This window comes from Haliaeetus albicilla, chromosome 14 (assembly GCF_947461875.1).
Source record: "Haliaeetus albicilla chromosome 14, bHalAlb1.1, whole genome shotgun sequence".
Lineage (NCBI taxonomy): Eukaryota > Metazoa > Chordata > Aves > Accipitriformes > Accipitridae > Haliaeetus > Haliaeetus albicilla.
In genome coordinates this window covers 7887300-7905075 of record NC_091496.1, presented here as the reverse complement: position 1 = coordinate 7905075, position 17776 = coordinate 7887300, and the positions used below count along the sequence as shown (strand labels likewise).

The 17776-nt window shown below is 45.1% G+C and overlaps 1 protein-coding gene across 9 annotated transcripts in view; it reads left to right on the top strand.

Annotated features, from left to right (window-relative positions):
- Positions 1 to 17776, top strand: part of FRMD4A (FERM domain containing 4A) — a 383693-nt gene that overhangs the window by 275516 nt on the left and 90401 nt on the right. For all 9 annotated transcript variants that reach the window (XM_069801649.1, XM_069801651.1, XM_069801647.1 and 6 more), the window contains 2 exons: positions 5456 to 5550; positions 13219 to 13311. In XM_069801649.1, the coding sequence (XP_069657750.1) occupies positions 5456 to 5550; positions 13219 to 13311 (188 nt within the window). The remainder of the gene's footprint in view (positions 1 to 5455; positions 5551 to 13218; positions 13312 to 17776) is intronic.

The following is a 17776-nucleotide window of genomic DNA, read 5'->3' as shown; positions in this document are numbered from 1 at the left end:
CCTTCCCCTCCCTGCTTGCCTTTAGTGCTTGCTGTGCTCTGTCGTTATTCAGGGAAGTTGTCTTCATGTCTAATTGGGAAGAGACACCTGTATAGAGTGCACCTGTATATAGTGTCTCTGTACAGAGATAAGCACAGTGCATGGACGAGAGACTCATCCCCTGTGGTTAATTTGTCAGAGCTGAATGCTTCTTAAAATAGAGCCAAGGACATCAAGACAGAGCTTGGGCATTGCATACACTGAAGTTATCTTGGCGTGGTTCTCTCTAGCACAGGCTGTGCCTGTAGCCCAGCGTATGGGGAGCTCTTTAAGCAATGGGGAGATGCAGGGAGGCAGTGCTGGGAGCGTCAGCCAGCTGTGAACCCATACGTACCTTCTTGCACTGTCTTTGCTGTCTTTTCGTAAGCTTTCTTGGTGCAAGTTCAAGTCACAGAGCTGCTGTTGAGGCTCACTCCTTTCCCTGCCACCTCCTAACACCACTAATAAAGCTCTCCCTTTCTTCTAAGTCATTATTTTAATAAACTTAAGTTGTTTTGGAGGGGAGGGAGGGAATGAGTTCACCGCTTCAAGGCTGCAGGAGCTGGGGTTGCAGAAGAGCCCCAGCCATGTGCTCGCTGTGCTCCTCGCTGCTGAAGCAGAAGTGCTTTGCTGTTGCAAAGCATTACGCAGCATTTCGGATAAACCTCTCAGGCATGGCCCAGGGCACAGTGAAGTGTGTCTGGGTCATTCTGTTAATAAGGAGGCAGCCCATCTCTACTCTCCTGCCTCTTCAAGAGGGGAGAAACCTCAGAGTGCTTCCGAGTCAGGTTTGACTTCACAGAAGAGTTGCACGCTCTACAGGTGACCAGGAATCCCCTGGATGATGTATTGATGCCATCATGCCTGGCAGGTGGATCCATTGACCCAGTATTGAGGTATTAAATTTTGTGGAAAGTGTTGTGTTTGCAAGTCCAGAGAGCCCAGGCTGCAAAGTGTTGCTTGTCCCAGGCTGGAGTAGAAACTGAGGAGTAGAGGTGGGAGTGCAGAGCTGTGAAAGCATTTGGCTTGCTGCCATGCAGAAAACCCTCAGAGACAGTGTCTTTGGCTACAAAATGGCTGGTGTGTGTGCCAGAGACTCCACTATATGGGAGCATGGGTCCCTCAGCCCTTCCTCCTGGCAGGGGCAGAGTGCTCACCAGGAGCAGCCTCTTCTCCCCCAGGGCCACAGCTCCAGTGTGGTGGGACCACAGCTGGGGCCCTGCTGATTTCTCTAGTAAAAATAACAGTTGATTTACAGTGCATTGTTCTTCACATGCATTTTTACAAAGAGGGTCCTGTAGCAGGAGGGAGCAGCAGGGCTGAATAACATTGCTCCAACAACCCTTCCCTGCCAGCAAAGCGTGCTCAGCCCTCATTGAAGAATTTCTGCTGATGTACCCCATCCCAAGTTCAGGCCAGCCAGCTGCAGCTCTGACATGCTCCCCCAGGCTGCTTTTTCTGATGCAGGTTACATGGAGGATGGCAGGAAGGTGTGGGTAGGAAGGAGATGAAGAGCAGCAGATGCAGAGGGGTCTCAGCAGCTGCCCAGGCAGCTCACAGCGCATCACGGTCCAGCTCTGCAGCATTGAGGACACAGTTCAGTTTCTGGTTTGAATGCCACCTGTTATTCCTGATTTATGCCTGTGGGATTCACAAGCTATCTTGCTGACCATCCCACTATATTGGATGTAGAAGGTCCCGGACCTACTTTCTATTGATTTCCCTGCTGTCAGAGACTTCATCTTCTTCAGCGTGTCTTCCCCCATCTTCTTCAATGTGTCTGTCACGGAAGTTTTATTAATGCAAAATGAATATCCCTCTGGAAAATGAAGTCCAGAAATTAATAATGAATTAAAACAACTTGCCACAGGCATTGCTAATGAGCTCTTTGTCTGCTCGGCTCACATGAAAGGAGGTCATTGCTCAGCCATTCCCATCGAGAACGGCAAGAAGATTAACCGTTAACATTGAGTGCGTGGGTCTCTCCTGAGACAGTGGGATGGGCTGCAGCTCGGCTTGTGCCTGGCAGGGTTTTCCTGCCCTTAGCCCTGCTGTGCAGGTTTGTCTTGAGCAGTCTTAGCTACCTGGAGAAAACACCTTCCTTCTCTCCCCTCCAAAGACTCAGGTTGCCCGTCTGTGTTGGGAGGACACGGGAGCCATCCTACTGGAAAGGACAATAACCTTGTAGAGCTTAAGAGGAGAGCGGAAAGTAATCTTGGAGGGGACTAGCAGGGCTTAAGTTCCCTGCGGTAAGCCTCTTCAGGGACTCTGGCCCAGTAACTAACCTGGCACCGCTCCAGTGCTGGGTCTGCATCTATTGTTCTTTTCCCTTATCTTGCAAGCCAAAGGGTTATCCTGCCTTATCTGCTACCACAGGCTTTGGAGGAGGCCCTGTGGCAAGGGCAGTAGAGACCGTGCCCCTGCTGAGCCCCAGGGGCAGGAGGAGGGCTGTGCTGGGAGAGGAGCAGCTGCTAATGGGCAGTAGAGAAGGGAAAGCTGTCATGTGCTGATCACCTCTCTGTGGCTTTTTCTGCAGCCAGGTCTCACTCAGCAGAAATAAGGAAGCAGCATGTTGCATTTACCCGTCTTGCCTGGGGAGGGTGGCTGAATGCAGGTGCTTTCAGGTGCTGCTCCTCACTCGATACCTGGGGCTGGATGCAGCAGTGCATCGGGCAAGGGATGCTGGGCATCACTTCTCCATGATGTGGCTGGACATAAGAAGGGGATTTTACCCCTTGTCCAGTGACCCTTGTGGCAGTGCTGGCTGGCTGGAGCCGAGGGACCCATCACTTCCCCAAGTCCACAGGCGGCGTGTTTCACAGCAGCCATTTATTGCTCTGTTCTGCTTTCTTGCAAAATATGAAAGCTCAACCTATCCCCCCCCAAATGTTTAACCCAGGCTTGACAAAATGCTGCTGTGTTTGAGGCATGCTTTTTCCCCACCCTTCCCCAGCCTTGCCATCTCAGGTGGGACACCCAGCAAGGCTTGCTGATGGCTCGCTTCCTTGCTTGGCAGCACAACTGCTCATTTATCAAATAACGGAGTCACCCCAGAGAACTGGGAGCCAGGCAGTGCCAGCCACGCAACACCACGCCTGCAATGCACGCCATCATGGGGGTGCCCAGACTCACCTCCACCAACTGCCCCCAGTGGCCTTGGGTGGGGGGGGGGTCAGTCCTGCCCTTCCCTACACCCGTCACTGGGCATGCATTCCCACCCCTCTTCTTGTGGTAGCACTGGGCTGGGAAGAAGTCTCTTTCTGGTGCAGAGAGAGTCTGGCGTGATCAGGAGAGAAAGGAGCATGGAGGCTTGGGCTGGGGTGGGGGAAAAGCAAGACTTAGGCTCTCAAACTGCATATTGGCAGGCACAAAACCCCCTTTCTCTCTCTCCTTCAAAAGTTTGTGTTTGTTTGTCTGTTGTTAAGCTGAAAACTCATCCAACGCCCCCAGTAAGTACCTGCACTGAGCCTATGTATCTCTGAATTCACCCGGCAGTCTTATGATGCTCTTTGCCACAATATCCAGGTATCTCATAAGCCAAACTGTAGCTTGTCCTTAAAATACTCCAGCAAAGGGAGGTTCATCTTACAGGAGACAGGGATGCTAGGAACATCCATCCCACCCAGCACAATGCCAGGAGAGAAGTACCTGAGGAGTCCCCAAAGAGGCTGGTGTAGCTGGTGTGCTCTTTGCTTGGTTCCCTGAAGGGACTCAAGGGGACAAAGGACATGACCACAGCTCCATGCCTGGTCTACTCAGCGCTGAGCACCATTCAGAAGCTAGTTCAGGAGACTGTGACAGGCAATGCAGCAGGCAACGTAGACATAGCAAAGACTCCAACGGTTGTGCCTGAGAAGTCTGACTTGGGAGTTAAAATGAAACTAGCTGCATCCCACCTATTTGTTATCTGCCAGGCTGTTCCTCCTACATAGCAACTTATCTCGTATTCAGAGGCTGCTTTAAACTAGTGCTGCTTTAGGCATGGCTATTGCTTCTTTCTTTGCTGGCATGACCTAGAAACCACCCTTGTGTTGGGTGCACAAAGGAACCATACGGACATTGCTGGTAACTGCACTAGGACATAGAAGGGAGACAGGTGGGTGGAGGACAGTGTAATGCTCACATGAATGCCAGGGAATTATACTTCAAATTTCTTTCAGCTGTGTCAGATACTATGACATTACTGGGTTTATGGACATTTTTAGAGAGAGGCTGAGAATCTTACGAATCTGTTTGGGAGTTAAGTACAAATCAGGGGTTTTTTTTTCAATACAAGCTATGTTTGTATTTACAGGACAGAGCAGCCAATTAGGACAGCAGGATTCTCAGGTCCCCACCATCCATTTTCTGCACAGCATCATCATTTCATCTCCATTTAACAGGTTCACATCTGGGGTAACTCTGACTCAGCTGCTTGGTAGACTCATTGGGGCAGTCAAGCCTGCAGACAACTTTATTTTCACCGAGGCTTGCAGCACAGAGATTTGTAGACCAAATCCTTATGAGCAGTCACCAGGGAACATTGTTGGGATCTCTGACTCCAGCTGTGCCAATGCTGCTGTAACCATTGCAGCTCTGGGATCTGGGGCTATTACAGGCTGTGGGATCACAGGCTGCATCTACCTGGATCCTTTGTACCCCTGTTTTCTACCAGTGACAGTCAAGACAAGACCTCTGTTATGGCCAAGACTTTAGTAGTCCAGTAGGAAACACAGGAGCTCAGCAGAGCTGGTGAAAATTCATAGAGGCAGGAGGACGCATTAGACTTAAGAGTCACATAAGGTTTTGCAGAAAAGGTAGTCATGCACTGTCCTCTGTATGGAACAAATAGTTTCTCTGAGCTTGGCTTTTATGCTTTTACAAAGGGTATTTTGAAAGTGTGTGTTACTTTCCTCTCTTTCCTTCCAAGTGCCTAAATTTGAGGATATATTCTTATCTCTAAATGACAAGCAATACTGAATGGGAAACTATTTTGTTCTGTCATTTACTTCTCATTTGGTCCTGTCACATCCTATCTTTTGGCACTATGTATTTTCTTAGTGTTATGAGCATATATCTGTGCTCTGTGTGTGAGAGTGGGTGTCTGAAATGTGTTTGCAAAGGTCCTTGATAAAAAGCTTTAACAACTAAAATTATCAGAGAGGCATGAGTGAGCTGGTCATGGTAGATCTAAACACTGGCAGGTGGCAGGTCATCTGTCTGCAGAGACATTAAGCAATGAAGAGGTCAGAATTGACAGGTTTTTAGGATTTACCTAGGAGGGAGACTATTGCTCATTTCAAGCCGCTAATGTTGCTTGCAGATTTGGCTCAAACACCAGAGGGAACATAAAAGCAACAGCAGTGGGATACCTTCAAGGATAGCGTTTCCCTCCAGAAGCACAGTGCAGTTCTATCCAAGTTCTCATTAATCACTGTCTTTCATTCTTGTTTTCCAGCCAAAGCTTTTGGCCAAGGAGTTGCTTGACTTGGTGGCATCTCATTTCAACCTGAAGGAGAAGGAGTACTTTGGAATTGCATTCACAGATGAAACGTAAGTGCAAGAAATCAAAGACCTAAGAGGCAACTCTTAGATCACAGGAAACCTTGGCGGTTTTGTCCTAAGCAAAATGACCAGCGTAGAAGACCTGTGTACCCCAAGGTCCTAGACCAAGGTCTAGGGTGGTGTGGACCTCACATCAGAGTCTGTCTTGTACTGCCTCTTCTTCAGGGGGCTGGAGGCCTCTCATGGGAAATTAAGCATGGCCAGAGGTGTATAAAGGCAGTAACAATCCTTTCCTAATCCCATGTTCAAAGAGTTGGTGTCATTTGGCATTGGTAAAAGGTTAGCTTAAGCTCTCATGGACTTAAGATCCACTCGCTAGTTCAAAATTATTACCAGATTGGCGGAACTGTTCAATTAAAGTGTTAATCCATTTATTCACTCATGCAGGCTTAAAAGTAATGCTTAATTATTCCAAGAAAAGAAATAAAAAACCAACCTCACAAAATTATTCTATTATTTCTGATGTTTTAGATCCCAGATTAGAGTTTCTTAAAAAAGGGAAAGAAGAAAGTGTGGGAAAGGAAGGAATTGCTGAATTTAACATGAATGAAAAGCATTTTTAAATATAAAATTTCCATTGTGGAAAGGATTTGACCTTTCCAGGAATCACACAACAGCCTTATGGCTAAGCTAAACTAAAAGATGGGACCCTGACACTGCAGTCACCTCAGGCAATGTTGGTTGTTCTCCTTGAACCCCAGCTCCTAGAGTCCTAGTATTACCACAAATTTTGAGCTTTTGTCTCAAGACAGGCCATTTTTACTCCCTGTTTAAAAGGCCAGTATAAAATTAGCACTGGAGAAACGTTAAAGGTCTGCCAAATGCTATGATTAGTCCTAGTCTGTGACCTCTCAGTCCTACTGCACAGTCCCTGGTACTTTTTTCCAGCTGCCTGTTTTCTCTCTGTAGTTAGACAGTCCTCAGCATATGGACTATGTCTTGTATGCGCACCCACCATACTCCACCTTGGTTTGCAAGAGGGTTTTTTTTTTTTATATATATTAATCAGGAATAGGCTTCCCACACCTATACTGTTTTAAAAAAACAAGATTTTCAAGCCAATGCTGGGTTCCCAGAACAGCTGAGTCAGCAGTATTGCTGTCATAAGCCAGCTCTACTCTCCTGCTCAAGTGGCAGGGAAATGTAAATTATCTGCTGGAATAATGATTTGGGATCAGGTAATCAGAGGCTGCTGGATAATTGCACAAACATATCTACATTCATCTCAGCAGCGATCGCCCCTCTAGAGGCAGTTCCTTTGGCACGTGCCTGCCTTGGGCAGCCTGAGGCCATCTCAGGGCACAACTCCCAGGATGGAGGAATGCTCAGCATCAGACGTGTACAGAAGCAGCACCCGAATCAGAGGAGATCCCAGAATCCATCCCATCTCACTGAGATGAGCAGCTCAGCCCTGTAGGAGATCTCCAACCCAACAGAAATTAATGATACTGGTCCTCAAAAGAGGAACAGCAGGAGGCACTGGCAATTTATAAAGCAGGAGGAGGATATTGCTCCTCACCAAGGTGTTATTTCCTATTGGAGAGAGCAAGTTACTCTGGGTGCTGCCTGAGGGGTGCAGGAAAGCCATGCAGGGAAGCCAAAGCAGACTAAGAGATGAAAATGTTCCCTAGCAGCACAGGTTAAAAACAAGAAACACATGTCAGACTGCAACCAGATAGCAGCTGAGCAAGTCCCAGCTCTCAGCTCAGCTGAGTGGGCACAGGGCTCCCCTGGGAGTGCAAAGGAAGCTAATGAGGAGGTGTCAGCAATTAGAGAGAGCCCAGCCTCCCCTGGGGCTTCCAGGTTTAACACAGAGCAGCATGAGCAAAGATCTGGGTTAGTGATGGGAGGAAGCACGAGAAGCTGACAGAGGCTGTCGAGGCAGTGCTCAAAGATGTGCAGCAGATGCAGATGGATGTGCACTGTCTAGATGGGATTTCAAAGGGTGAGGTGATGGCACCCACTCACTTGGTCACCTGTAGTCAAGATGGAGCAGGGTGCATTTTAGGAGATGCTCAGCCAGCCCAGATGAAAAATTTGCGGACACCCTCATTAAATCTAGTAAACGCAACCCAGAAACATGCCAGTAAGTCCTAGCTGATATGAAGCTTGGTCTGCAGCTCTTCTGCTGTCCCATAGTGAGTCTGACCTTTGCACTGAGGCTTCTTCAGTGCTGTGAAAATAACCTTGACAAAAATATTTCCTCTTCAGTTGTAAAAAGCTTTTCATAGAGTTGGCACAAACAGCAATTGTTTTATTTGACTGAATACAGCCAAAAAAATATACCTGGAGCAAATAGATGTCCCATGTCACTTTCAGAAGATAAGCTGGGCTGTCTATACCACAGATCTTAACCTGCAATGTGAAATGGAAGTTTTAAAAAAATCCTTTCTTCAAAAAGTAGGAAAACCAGTCTCTTAATGTGTGTTTTCAGAGCACCTGACACAGCCCTATAGCTGATACAGACCAGGCACACAAAAATAAACCCTTTAATTCTGTGACGCAGGCCCTCAAGGATTTCCTTCACTTCACTCTTCGCTGAGTTTCCATGTGCCTTACTTGAAGGGAACTCATAACCAGCTAAAACAGAACAAGCCTGGTTCATAAATGTAGTCTGGGGTTGGCTAAATTGCAAGTTTAGAAAGAAGAAAAGCCACTAAAGTATTAAATCAATTCTTCTATTTAAGAGTAAAAGCTCTGTGAGAGTAATTTATTTAGAAATGGTTTGGACTGGGGATTTCCATTCATTAGTTGTGCTCTATCATGACAACCTAAGAAGAAAATCAATAGGAACAACCTTTGCGTTGGCAACTTAATAGTTTCTTGTGATAATATAGGGTCATTACTGCATTCAGCATGACTAAAATTAGATTGTCAGACTATTATGGAGGAGAGAATAACGCCTCCTATTTTAATGATCACAGGAACGCTTTATGGTGTGAGCCATTAACTGTGGGAGAGCACAGGTCAAAAGGGTGTCCCTGTACAGCACGTGGGGCCAAGCTTCACATGAAGCCAGAATAGCTATATGCTGGTTGATTCAGAGTGAAAAGGAATGGGGAAAGGGCTTTTTTTTTTTAGTTCAGCTGATTATGAATCTCCGCTAACCGCCCTTTCCTTTGGCATCAGCTCTTCCAGCATTCACTGAGAGCAAGTGGTCAGGATTACCCTTCTGTTCACTGCAGATGCCCCATCTGGGCCACGGGCAGGTTTTCCACATCCTTTACTTGTCCTTAGACATGAGTCACCTGCTCCATGGAGAACTACCAACTTTTGCATCCCACAGCTCCCCCTCTCAGTGGGTCCAACCAAAAGCTGATCCAAACCCTTTTGCTCCCTCACCAGAGGAGAACATGCAGAGCAGCTTCTTCAGCTAGCTAACATTAGGATAACTGGCTAACATATAGGATAAAAACTGCAAGGCATTGAAGCCCACATTATCTGTGTTACATTTGTGCTAGAGACTGTACTAATGTGATAAGGTAATGACAGAGAGTGCCCTTGCTCAGCCCAGGATCCTATGGCCAAGGGGATGGCAAAGGAAGAGCGGGGTACTACTCTTCCCTGGAATACTCTCTCATCTCTGCGAAGTTGGGGGAAGCCTATTCCCACCCTGCAGCCATGTGGCAGAGCCAAAATGAGGGGCCAGGTGTCCCATGTCCTGGTTGAACAGCCAGTCCAATGGAGGGTGCAGCTCTCAGAATAATGTCCTGTTCTGGCGTTAGACCAGTTCCTTTGTCACCAAGCCCACTGTTTCGCAAAATCTGTGCAGTTAAACTCATGTAGCTCCTTGAGACCCTTCAAAAGTATTTCTGTTGAAGGGTTAAGACCCTAAACAAGAAAATCTGTGAGCTTAAGGGGGTTTTTGTTTCTGTTGTGATTGATGGAAATGTAAAATAGCTTATATGGTTTCTATTATGCGAATTGGTCTTTGTCAATGTCCATTCAATTCAACATGAGTTTGACACTGAAGGGGCGTGAGTAGGTTTATTGGTCTGAATACCTTTATAACACAAATCAATGTGGATCCACTTTTCAGAAAACTGGACACTAACCAGTAAAACTATATAAACAGAACCACCTGGAGGCAAAGTATTCATTGATGTATCACTCTTTCCTGAAAGCCCTGATAAAAGAACACAGAACTACTGCATGCAATCGACAATATGAACCCTGGGCACCGAAATCTATACTTGGTCTGTGACCTAAATGGACCCAGTTTCTTTTCCTAAAAGCAATTATGTGTTTGTTATTGACACACCAGTTTAACTGCCAACATGAGTACAACCAACAGAGAAAAATGATCTGGCTTCCGATATTCAACCTCCCTACAGGTCACCCAAAACTGTTTGCGCCATTTTTTGTGAATACACTGATACAAATACTCAAATGAACAAATCAATGGTGATAATGAAACAAAAGCTACTTTGTGTTTCTAAATTGAACCGTGAAGGAAATCCAGCTAGACATAAGCATGTATGAATGGGATCCCAGTGCAAGCTGCCTAAATTGGTCCATGAAAACTGTCAGGATTACTACATGCCTAGGGTTATATGCCCATACTTTTCTCTGTCTTACATGGGATTGTGCTCCATGAATAGTTCTGCTGAAGACAGGAAGACAGCTTCCAGAGCAAAGCACTTTGTGGTGTAAAACAGCATTGGAGTTTGGCTCCCTGATAGACCACATTCACAGACGGATGCCCGTGACTGTTCACTGCTGCTGTTCTCTACATGCCACACATGCACGCTTGGAAACAAGGAGTTAGGTGACAATCTGCAGTGCAGAAGCCCTCAGTGATGAAAGATTGTAAGTGGTAATTGAGTACAGTGAGCAGTTAGCTCCTGGCAGTGATTTAAGTGACCTTCCTCCTCTGAAGGAGCTTTGGATTTAAGCTCCATGCAGATGAGAGTAATGAAACTCTTCAACCCCAAAACTCAGTGGCAATTAAATGTGTTATTCAGTACGCACAACCGTGTACTTGTGCAACATAAATGTGTAACCTGGTATGCATATGTATATGCATATATTCTTTTCATACTGGTCATATCAGTTTCTCAAGTCAAAATGCAGTTAAAAGAGCAAGTCGTTTCAAAATAAGAAATACCTTGAAGTGAATTATTGTTCTGTGCACCATGGCTTCTCAACCCTTCGTTGTACATGTTAGGCAAACCCAGACATTTCTGTTGAATAAACATAGAGTTAGACAGTAAGTTCATTGTTAACAAATCGGTCTCGGTGGGAACCAGTGTGTAATGCCATCAGCTGCTGGTGGTTGCTACTTTGGTGATACAAATGCAGCTGGACAGGTTCAGGATAGGATGTCAGGCTTAGCGTGGCTTTTCCTTGCTCTGACAGTGTTTTGTACTTTGGCCTACATGGTTAAATGCTCATTTTGTACTTTGGCTAGGAATGGGTGAGCATGTCTAGTTTCAATCCCCATGCATACTGTTAATTTCAGCCTTTCTGAGTCCTGTTAAAAGAAACATAACAGCACTTCAGGACAAAAAAAAAAAATAGGAAAAAGGACAGATTTCAAGAAAGGGGATGCAGCAGGAAATGTGAACGCCTCTGATTTTTGGGTGCCCAGGCTGAGAATCTTTCAGTAGGGCTTATTTTCTGGCAGCCTCGAGCATCTGTCTTCTAAAAACCAAGCCTTCTGAAAGTACATATCTGTGCTGAACAACAAGGCACAATGCAGGGATCCTGCACTAGCACTGGGTGACTGCATCCCAGCAGCAGAAATGACAGGAGACCCCATCATACTGCGTGCCCAGCTACACAGCCTGCCGAGAACAAGACCAGTTAGCCCAAACATCCAGCCTCATTATTATGGCCATCCTCACCCCTGATCCCGGGCAGTATCACTGCACAGCACTGTCCCAGGCTGGGCAGACTTGTCCTCAGACCACGTACTGAAAGAGAGACATATGAAATGACTAGTTGGGCTTGAAAATCTGCATTATGTCACCCCTTTCCAGTAGCCATGCTGCTAGTAAGTCTGTGCCTCTAATACACAGCTCAGGCTGCCCTTTATGTAGAGAAAAAAATGAGAAAAAACTTATTTAAAAACTTTATCTAGAGAAAAAAATGGCTAAAAGTTAAAATATCTTGGAGAGAAACATACAGGTCTCTAGAGCAGGGGATAAAAAAGGGTTTGATCCTTCTTGTACACCAGAAGATGTCCAGGGATGAGTTTGAAAAGTCCCCAACTCCACATGTATCACTTATACCTAGTTTAGACTTGGTACTCTTGCAAAACAGATGCAAAGGCTGCTTAAACTGAATGCCTGACTTCTATATGGCAAAATTTGAGGTGAGATAGCTTCTTTATAAATGTCTGATCCTGAACCCACTGGAGTGATGAGTAGAGCTCACAAGTAATTTTGAATCTCTTAGATCTCTTCTCAGTTGCCCAAACCACACACACTGCTAAGGAGTAACGGACAGACCCTTGTGAAAGCTGAGTATGTCTGCTGATGAGGTACATTGCTAAGACTTGTGGCAACCTTAAAACTTAATTTATCCCTTTTTTTTAAACCAAGCCTTTTTTTTTTTTCCCCATGGAAGGAAGAATTATTCTTGAGGATTAGCATGAGCTGGTAAATAAGCAGTGGAATAGAGCTCAGGATATCTGAGTTCCATTTCCTGCTTTATTTGCTGCAAGGTTGTCCCCAAAATCTTTTCAGTTCTCTCTCCCCTTGCTTGTCTAGACAGCAGAGTACTGAAGGCAAGGGCTGCCTCTCCTTCTGGGTGAAATCTGGTCTGACTGAAATCAATAGCAACACGCTCACAGGATGCAGCCCCAGCATCACTGAAGGCAACGGCAAAATTCCAGCTGGCTTCAGTGGGGCCTGAATTTTACCCTATGTATTTCCACAGTACCTAATTTAATGGAGCCTTTATCTCAGCTGGGGAGTGAGATGTCCCTGTAATACAAATAATGGTATTTATAAAATACCTCTCACGCACACACAGCACTCTACAGTGTGGGGAACGTGACAAAGAACAGAGCTCCTGCCCAGGAAAGCTTCCAGCAGCAAGGCACGAATGGATAAATTATAGGAGAAAATAATAGCGACAGGTACCATCTAGGCAAAATAAAAGCAGCATGTGGTAATTGGAGCTGGAACGCTTCATGGAGCAGCTGTTTTTCAGGAGCTCTCTGAAGAAGGAAAAACGAAGGCTGGGCAAACCTAGAGAGGCTATTGCAGGCACATGGGTGGTAAATAAACTGTCTGAGGCTGTAGAGTCAGACTTAGCCTTGAGTGAAATATTGCAGGTGTTGTGGAAACTCTTAACAATAAGGATTTCTAATGAAAATCTTGACAGACTTTTAATGATACAACTGCTCCAGGGGGTTGTAATAAAAAGGTGAAGCTCATGAGATTTTGGGCTGTCCTGCCTGCTCACTGCTGCCAGCTTTCACCCTGACAGATTGAACTTTAGCAGTTCGATTCCCAGACTGAAATGTTGCCAGAATGATATCGCCTCCACTCCTCAAACATTTATTGTGTGTTTTTCAAATATCATGCAATAGCCGAGGGCAAATAGCATGTGCTTCAGTTCATCTTTTGTAACACCTCAGAACTCATTGCCTTGAGTAGTGAGAAACCCCTTTGGTGCCAGGCTCAAAACTGTTTCTTCTCTTGACAGGGGACACTTGAACTGGCTTCAGCTGGACCGCCGGGTGCTGGAACATGACTTCCCCAAAAAGTCAGGACCGGTTGTTTTGTACTTTTGTGTCAGGTAAGTGCATGATGGCAAGCCCTTCCCATGGGATACAGCTACAGACAACCTGTTCCCTAGGGGCCAGGAAATGAGGCTGTCAGTTTCTCTCACTGTAGGAACACCTATGGACAAACAAATACTTTTACAGAGGTTTCTTTGAGCTCATTGGCTTTGAAAACTCTTCTCACACAAGTGCAAATAAGTAGTAGCCATGCTAACACCCATAGCTGCCCACAGAGAAACCTTGTGTGAGGGCAAGATCAGACATTATGTCTTTACATTTTTATTTGTGGGTTTTGAACTCCTGGGAAGTCCAAGCTGGGTAGGGCTGCAGAACAAAAACCTCTTTCTGCCAGGATAACCAACCTGAGCCAGCCACCTGGAGGGAAAACACTTGCTTCCTTGCCGGCAAGCCATCCGTTTCCTCTGGATTGTGCCCAGGGTGTGCGTTATGTCAGGGACCAAATTAATCCCAGTATAGCTGTGTCGTATTTGCCTTCTGGACTCAACCACATAATGGTATAATGAATTACCTGCAAATAGCAAATGATGGCATTTTATGGCCATCAGTTGGCTTCTGCATGGGCATAGAACATATTCATAGACTGGACTGGACCAGATTAGAAAGGTTTTAACAAAGATTATGGCAGTTTAGGGGAATTTCTCTTCATCTGGGTATTTTGCAAGGAACTGTCAGTGTTTGAAAGCCACTAGAAGCTGCCGGTGCTCTTGGGTACACAGTGTCTTTGCCTCCAAGGGATATATTTTCTGAGAAGACAAATTTGCTCTTGCAGCTTTAAAACACCCAGAGAAAGGCTGGGGTTTGGGATGGCATATGTACAAAATTAAGTTGAGGGGTTTAGCTTACTTTTAATGGATAGCTCATGTCTAGAACTAGCCAGTGCAGTGTTACTGTGTCTTTCTTTTAGCCTTTCCACTCCAGTGTTATATTACATCTGACATCACTCTCATTCATTCCACAGTACCCACAAAAAATGAAGACCTACTTTTAAGTTTCTTCCTGAGTGAAGCTTTTTTTCCCAGCCAAGTGATTGTCATTCATTTAATTTCAATTACAAGGGAGGCTTCTCAAGAGAAGAAACTCTTTGCTCTGTTATGTCCCTATATTTAGTGGTGGATATATCTTGGATGGACAAATCAAGGCTGCACAAAGCCTCATGACTCCAGAATTGGCCTGCTGTCTCCCAAGAGAAGAGCTTAGTCTACCTTTTGGGTGCTTCAAACCATAAGGGTAGATCCAGAGCTGAACATTTTCAGTGTATACAGTTCAAATCCACCCGTGCTTAGAACTACACAAAACTGTTGGTGCTCTTCTGCAAAAGTGTTAGACTTCTAGGCAAATTTTTAAAAAAAAAAAAAAAAGAAAACATCAAACCCTAACTCATTAAAAACACAGCAGCTCTATTACCAAGCATCTTGCCTAGGGGCCAAATTGAAGAGTCCATGCTAGGACAGAGACCCCATGGAAAGCAGGAAAAGCTCTGACTGAACAAGAGCTAAGTGCAGATTTAGGAGTGGAACTGCTAAATGTGTGAAAGTCAGTGCTACTTAGCCATTCTCATATTCATTTCAAAGATCACTCAATGAGCATAAATATTGCCATCTGTATTGTTTTATGAAAGTTGGCAGCGCAGTGGAGACAAGTTATTCTAGCAGGATCTTAGCCAAGAGACATCTTAGGACTATGGATCCATACAACAGTTACTAAATGAGTGACCTCTCCTGTTCTGGAATCACAATCCATAGGGGAAATCCATAGGGGAAAAGTCAGCATTCAGTGTCTGAAAAGTGAGTGTGTGAAAACCAGACTAAGTATGGGCTTATACTCTCTTTTTGTGGTAGTAATGAGTGGATTGTCACACTGAGTTACAATTTTAATTGGAGTGGAAGGCCAGTTGCCTCAAGAGTTAGGAATGGGCATTAGCTTACCATGTCTTTTCTGTTTATTTCCCCTGTGGATGTCAGATGCTGGCAAGAAGTTGAAAATGTTTCCCAGCATGTGAAGAGTTCCCATGTCGATCCCCAAATCTGATCTGAGCAGAAGGCAACTGGAGAAGAAATCGACTCCAGCCAGCTGGCTGAAGTTGGAAAGGCCCCATGTATCTGTTACCCAGCAGTTTCAGTTTTGGCTTGGGAACTACAGCAAGGGTTGAAGGAATGGTTGTGAAGAGACCCACCCATAGATGGGGTCTTATTTTGATAATCTGGGGATGCACAACAGCTTACAGAGCCATCCATATCCACACCATAAACAGAATGCTCCCTCTCCCCTGCTGCCATGAGGTAGAAAGCAGAGATAATTAATGCTGTACCATACCTAATCACAAAAGTCTTAATTTTTAAGGGACTGGGTGCCTATGACACCTACTATATCATTGGTAAAGGCTTGCCTGTATTTGCATATACCTTTCTTGCATTACCTCTCCCAAGCATTGCAGCTGAGAAAGATAAGGTTGGTCCTGAGGGTCCTAATTGGGGAGATAGTAATACAAGTAACTGGATGTGCCAGATGTTCATTACAGAGAAATCTGTTTACTGTATCAGGATTTAGTAATAATGTGGGGTTTTCCCTCTAGTCAAAGTAAATGTACAATTCAACCACACTGGGTAACTACTGAAGACATGAAGCTTCAGGCAAGAACAGTAAATGGTAGTTTGTGAAGAGAAAAACCTACAGAAGAACGATTTTCACCTTTTATGTGACCATCAAATTGTTTTTACTCTTAACATGCCTGCAGCAATGTTGATGGGCAGCATGCTCACCAAAGATGCCGTAGTTTTTAGATTGCTCTAAAAGTACATTTAAAGAAAGCATGCCTTTTTAAGCAAAGGCTTCTTGGAAAAAACATGCTGAAAATAGGAAGTTTCACAAGCTTTGCAGCGTGAAATTCTCCTCCCTTATTTAAATCTCTGCAGCACTGTTGAAGCTTCATCTTTTGACACACATTTCCTCAGGGTTTGACATTGTTGAACATTGATGTCCAGTGTCTTTACTCTCTTTTGTAATCAAAGACCAAAAATTTGACAGCACTCTATCAAAGAAGGAGGATTTTAGAAGTATGTTCTTAGCATTAGTTCTGAAGAAATAGTGTCTGCCGTTGTACATTTGCACAGCTAACTGAAGCCTCTCTGTCTTCAGCTTGTCATCTAGTGCCACTGAGAACAACATAGGAATCTAGGAAGCAATCAGAACTGCTTGGGCAGCTGTGAACTGCCCCATGGCTATTCTTGTGCAATATTATTTTATGAGACTCTGCTAATACCCATTTATATAGCTTTAAAGCCATACATGAAAGCAAGAGGGAGTGCCATGTGTCTTGCAGGGAAGGTGGGATGTCTGGCAACAGGATGGGAGTGATGCTAGTTCTCATCTTAGAATTAACTTCCCTGGTTGGCTTTTTAAAACCCTGGTCACCTTAGTTGTTGGTGAAACTCATTCCCTGCCTCGGAGGATTTACAGTGCAGGTAAACCAAGTCAGATGAGAGTCACAGCTAAAGTCCAGGAGAAGCAAAGGATGGAGATGAAGGAAGGAGGGATTGCTTGACTAGTTGATTTTACAGGGGTGTTTTGAGACCAGAAGAGGATGGCAAAACTGTACCTCACAACATGATCTGCATGGTAAAGGGCAGGAACCTAAGTAAAGTGTGGAAACCCAGGCAGCAAGGAGGTCAGAGGAAAACAGAGCTAGCAGGGGTTCAGGTAAAGGTTGTTATATTTTTGGCAGGGAAAGAAGCATTTTGCTCTGACTCACACAGGCGGAAGGAAGGCAAAGTTAGTCCCTTTGTGTAAATCTTTGAGGTGAGAGAAGACCAGGGCATAGACACCCTGTTTGTTCATGGAAAGCCAAGCTGGCCAGGCTTTGCAGTGAATTCTCATCTTCAAACAATGGCCTTGTGGGATTAGCAATCCTTAGCCAGGGAACCACCAGCATGGGTCTGATCTCTTTATCTTCTGGATGTTTGTCATGCTGTTAATTTATATGAACAAGCTCAGCAAATAGAATTCATTTCACTGGTGGATCTTTTCCCAGGAATGAGTATATGTGTTCTCAGGGTAGCTCCACTAGCTAAACAGTGACAACTCGCTGCAGAAGTCGTCACGCTAAATCAGAACATCTCTCACGTGGAAAGGCTTTTCTTTCAGAAAGGCATGGAAAAAAATGTGAAATAAATCCTCAATACTCAAATACTCTGTGGGGCAGAGTTTGTATCTATGGCCTGGCAGGATTCCCACAAAGGAATGCCTGTATCCAGCAACGTCTGGCATGTGTTCATACAAACTGGCTAGGCTAAAGTCAGCATGGGAGCCATGGGGGCTCAGGACTCTCAGTATTGAGGCCAGATGTTTTGCCAGGTTACCACAGTTACCACAGAACAAAGTGGCCTTAAATAAGAGACCAGCACTGAAACACAGAGTACAAAGCTCACGCGTATCGTTGCTTCCTTTAACCTGAAGGAACAT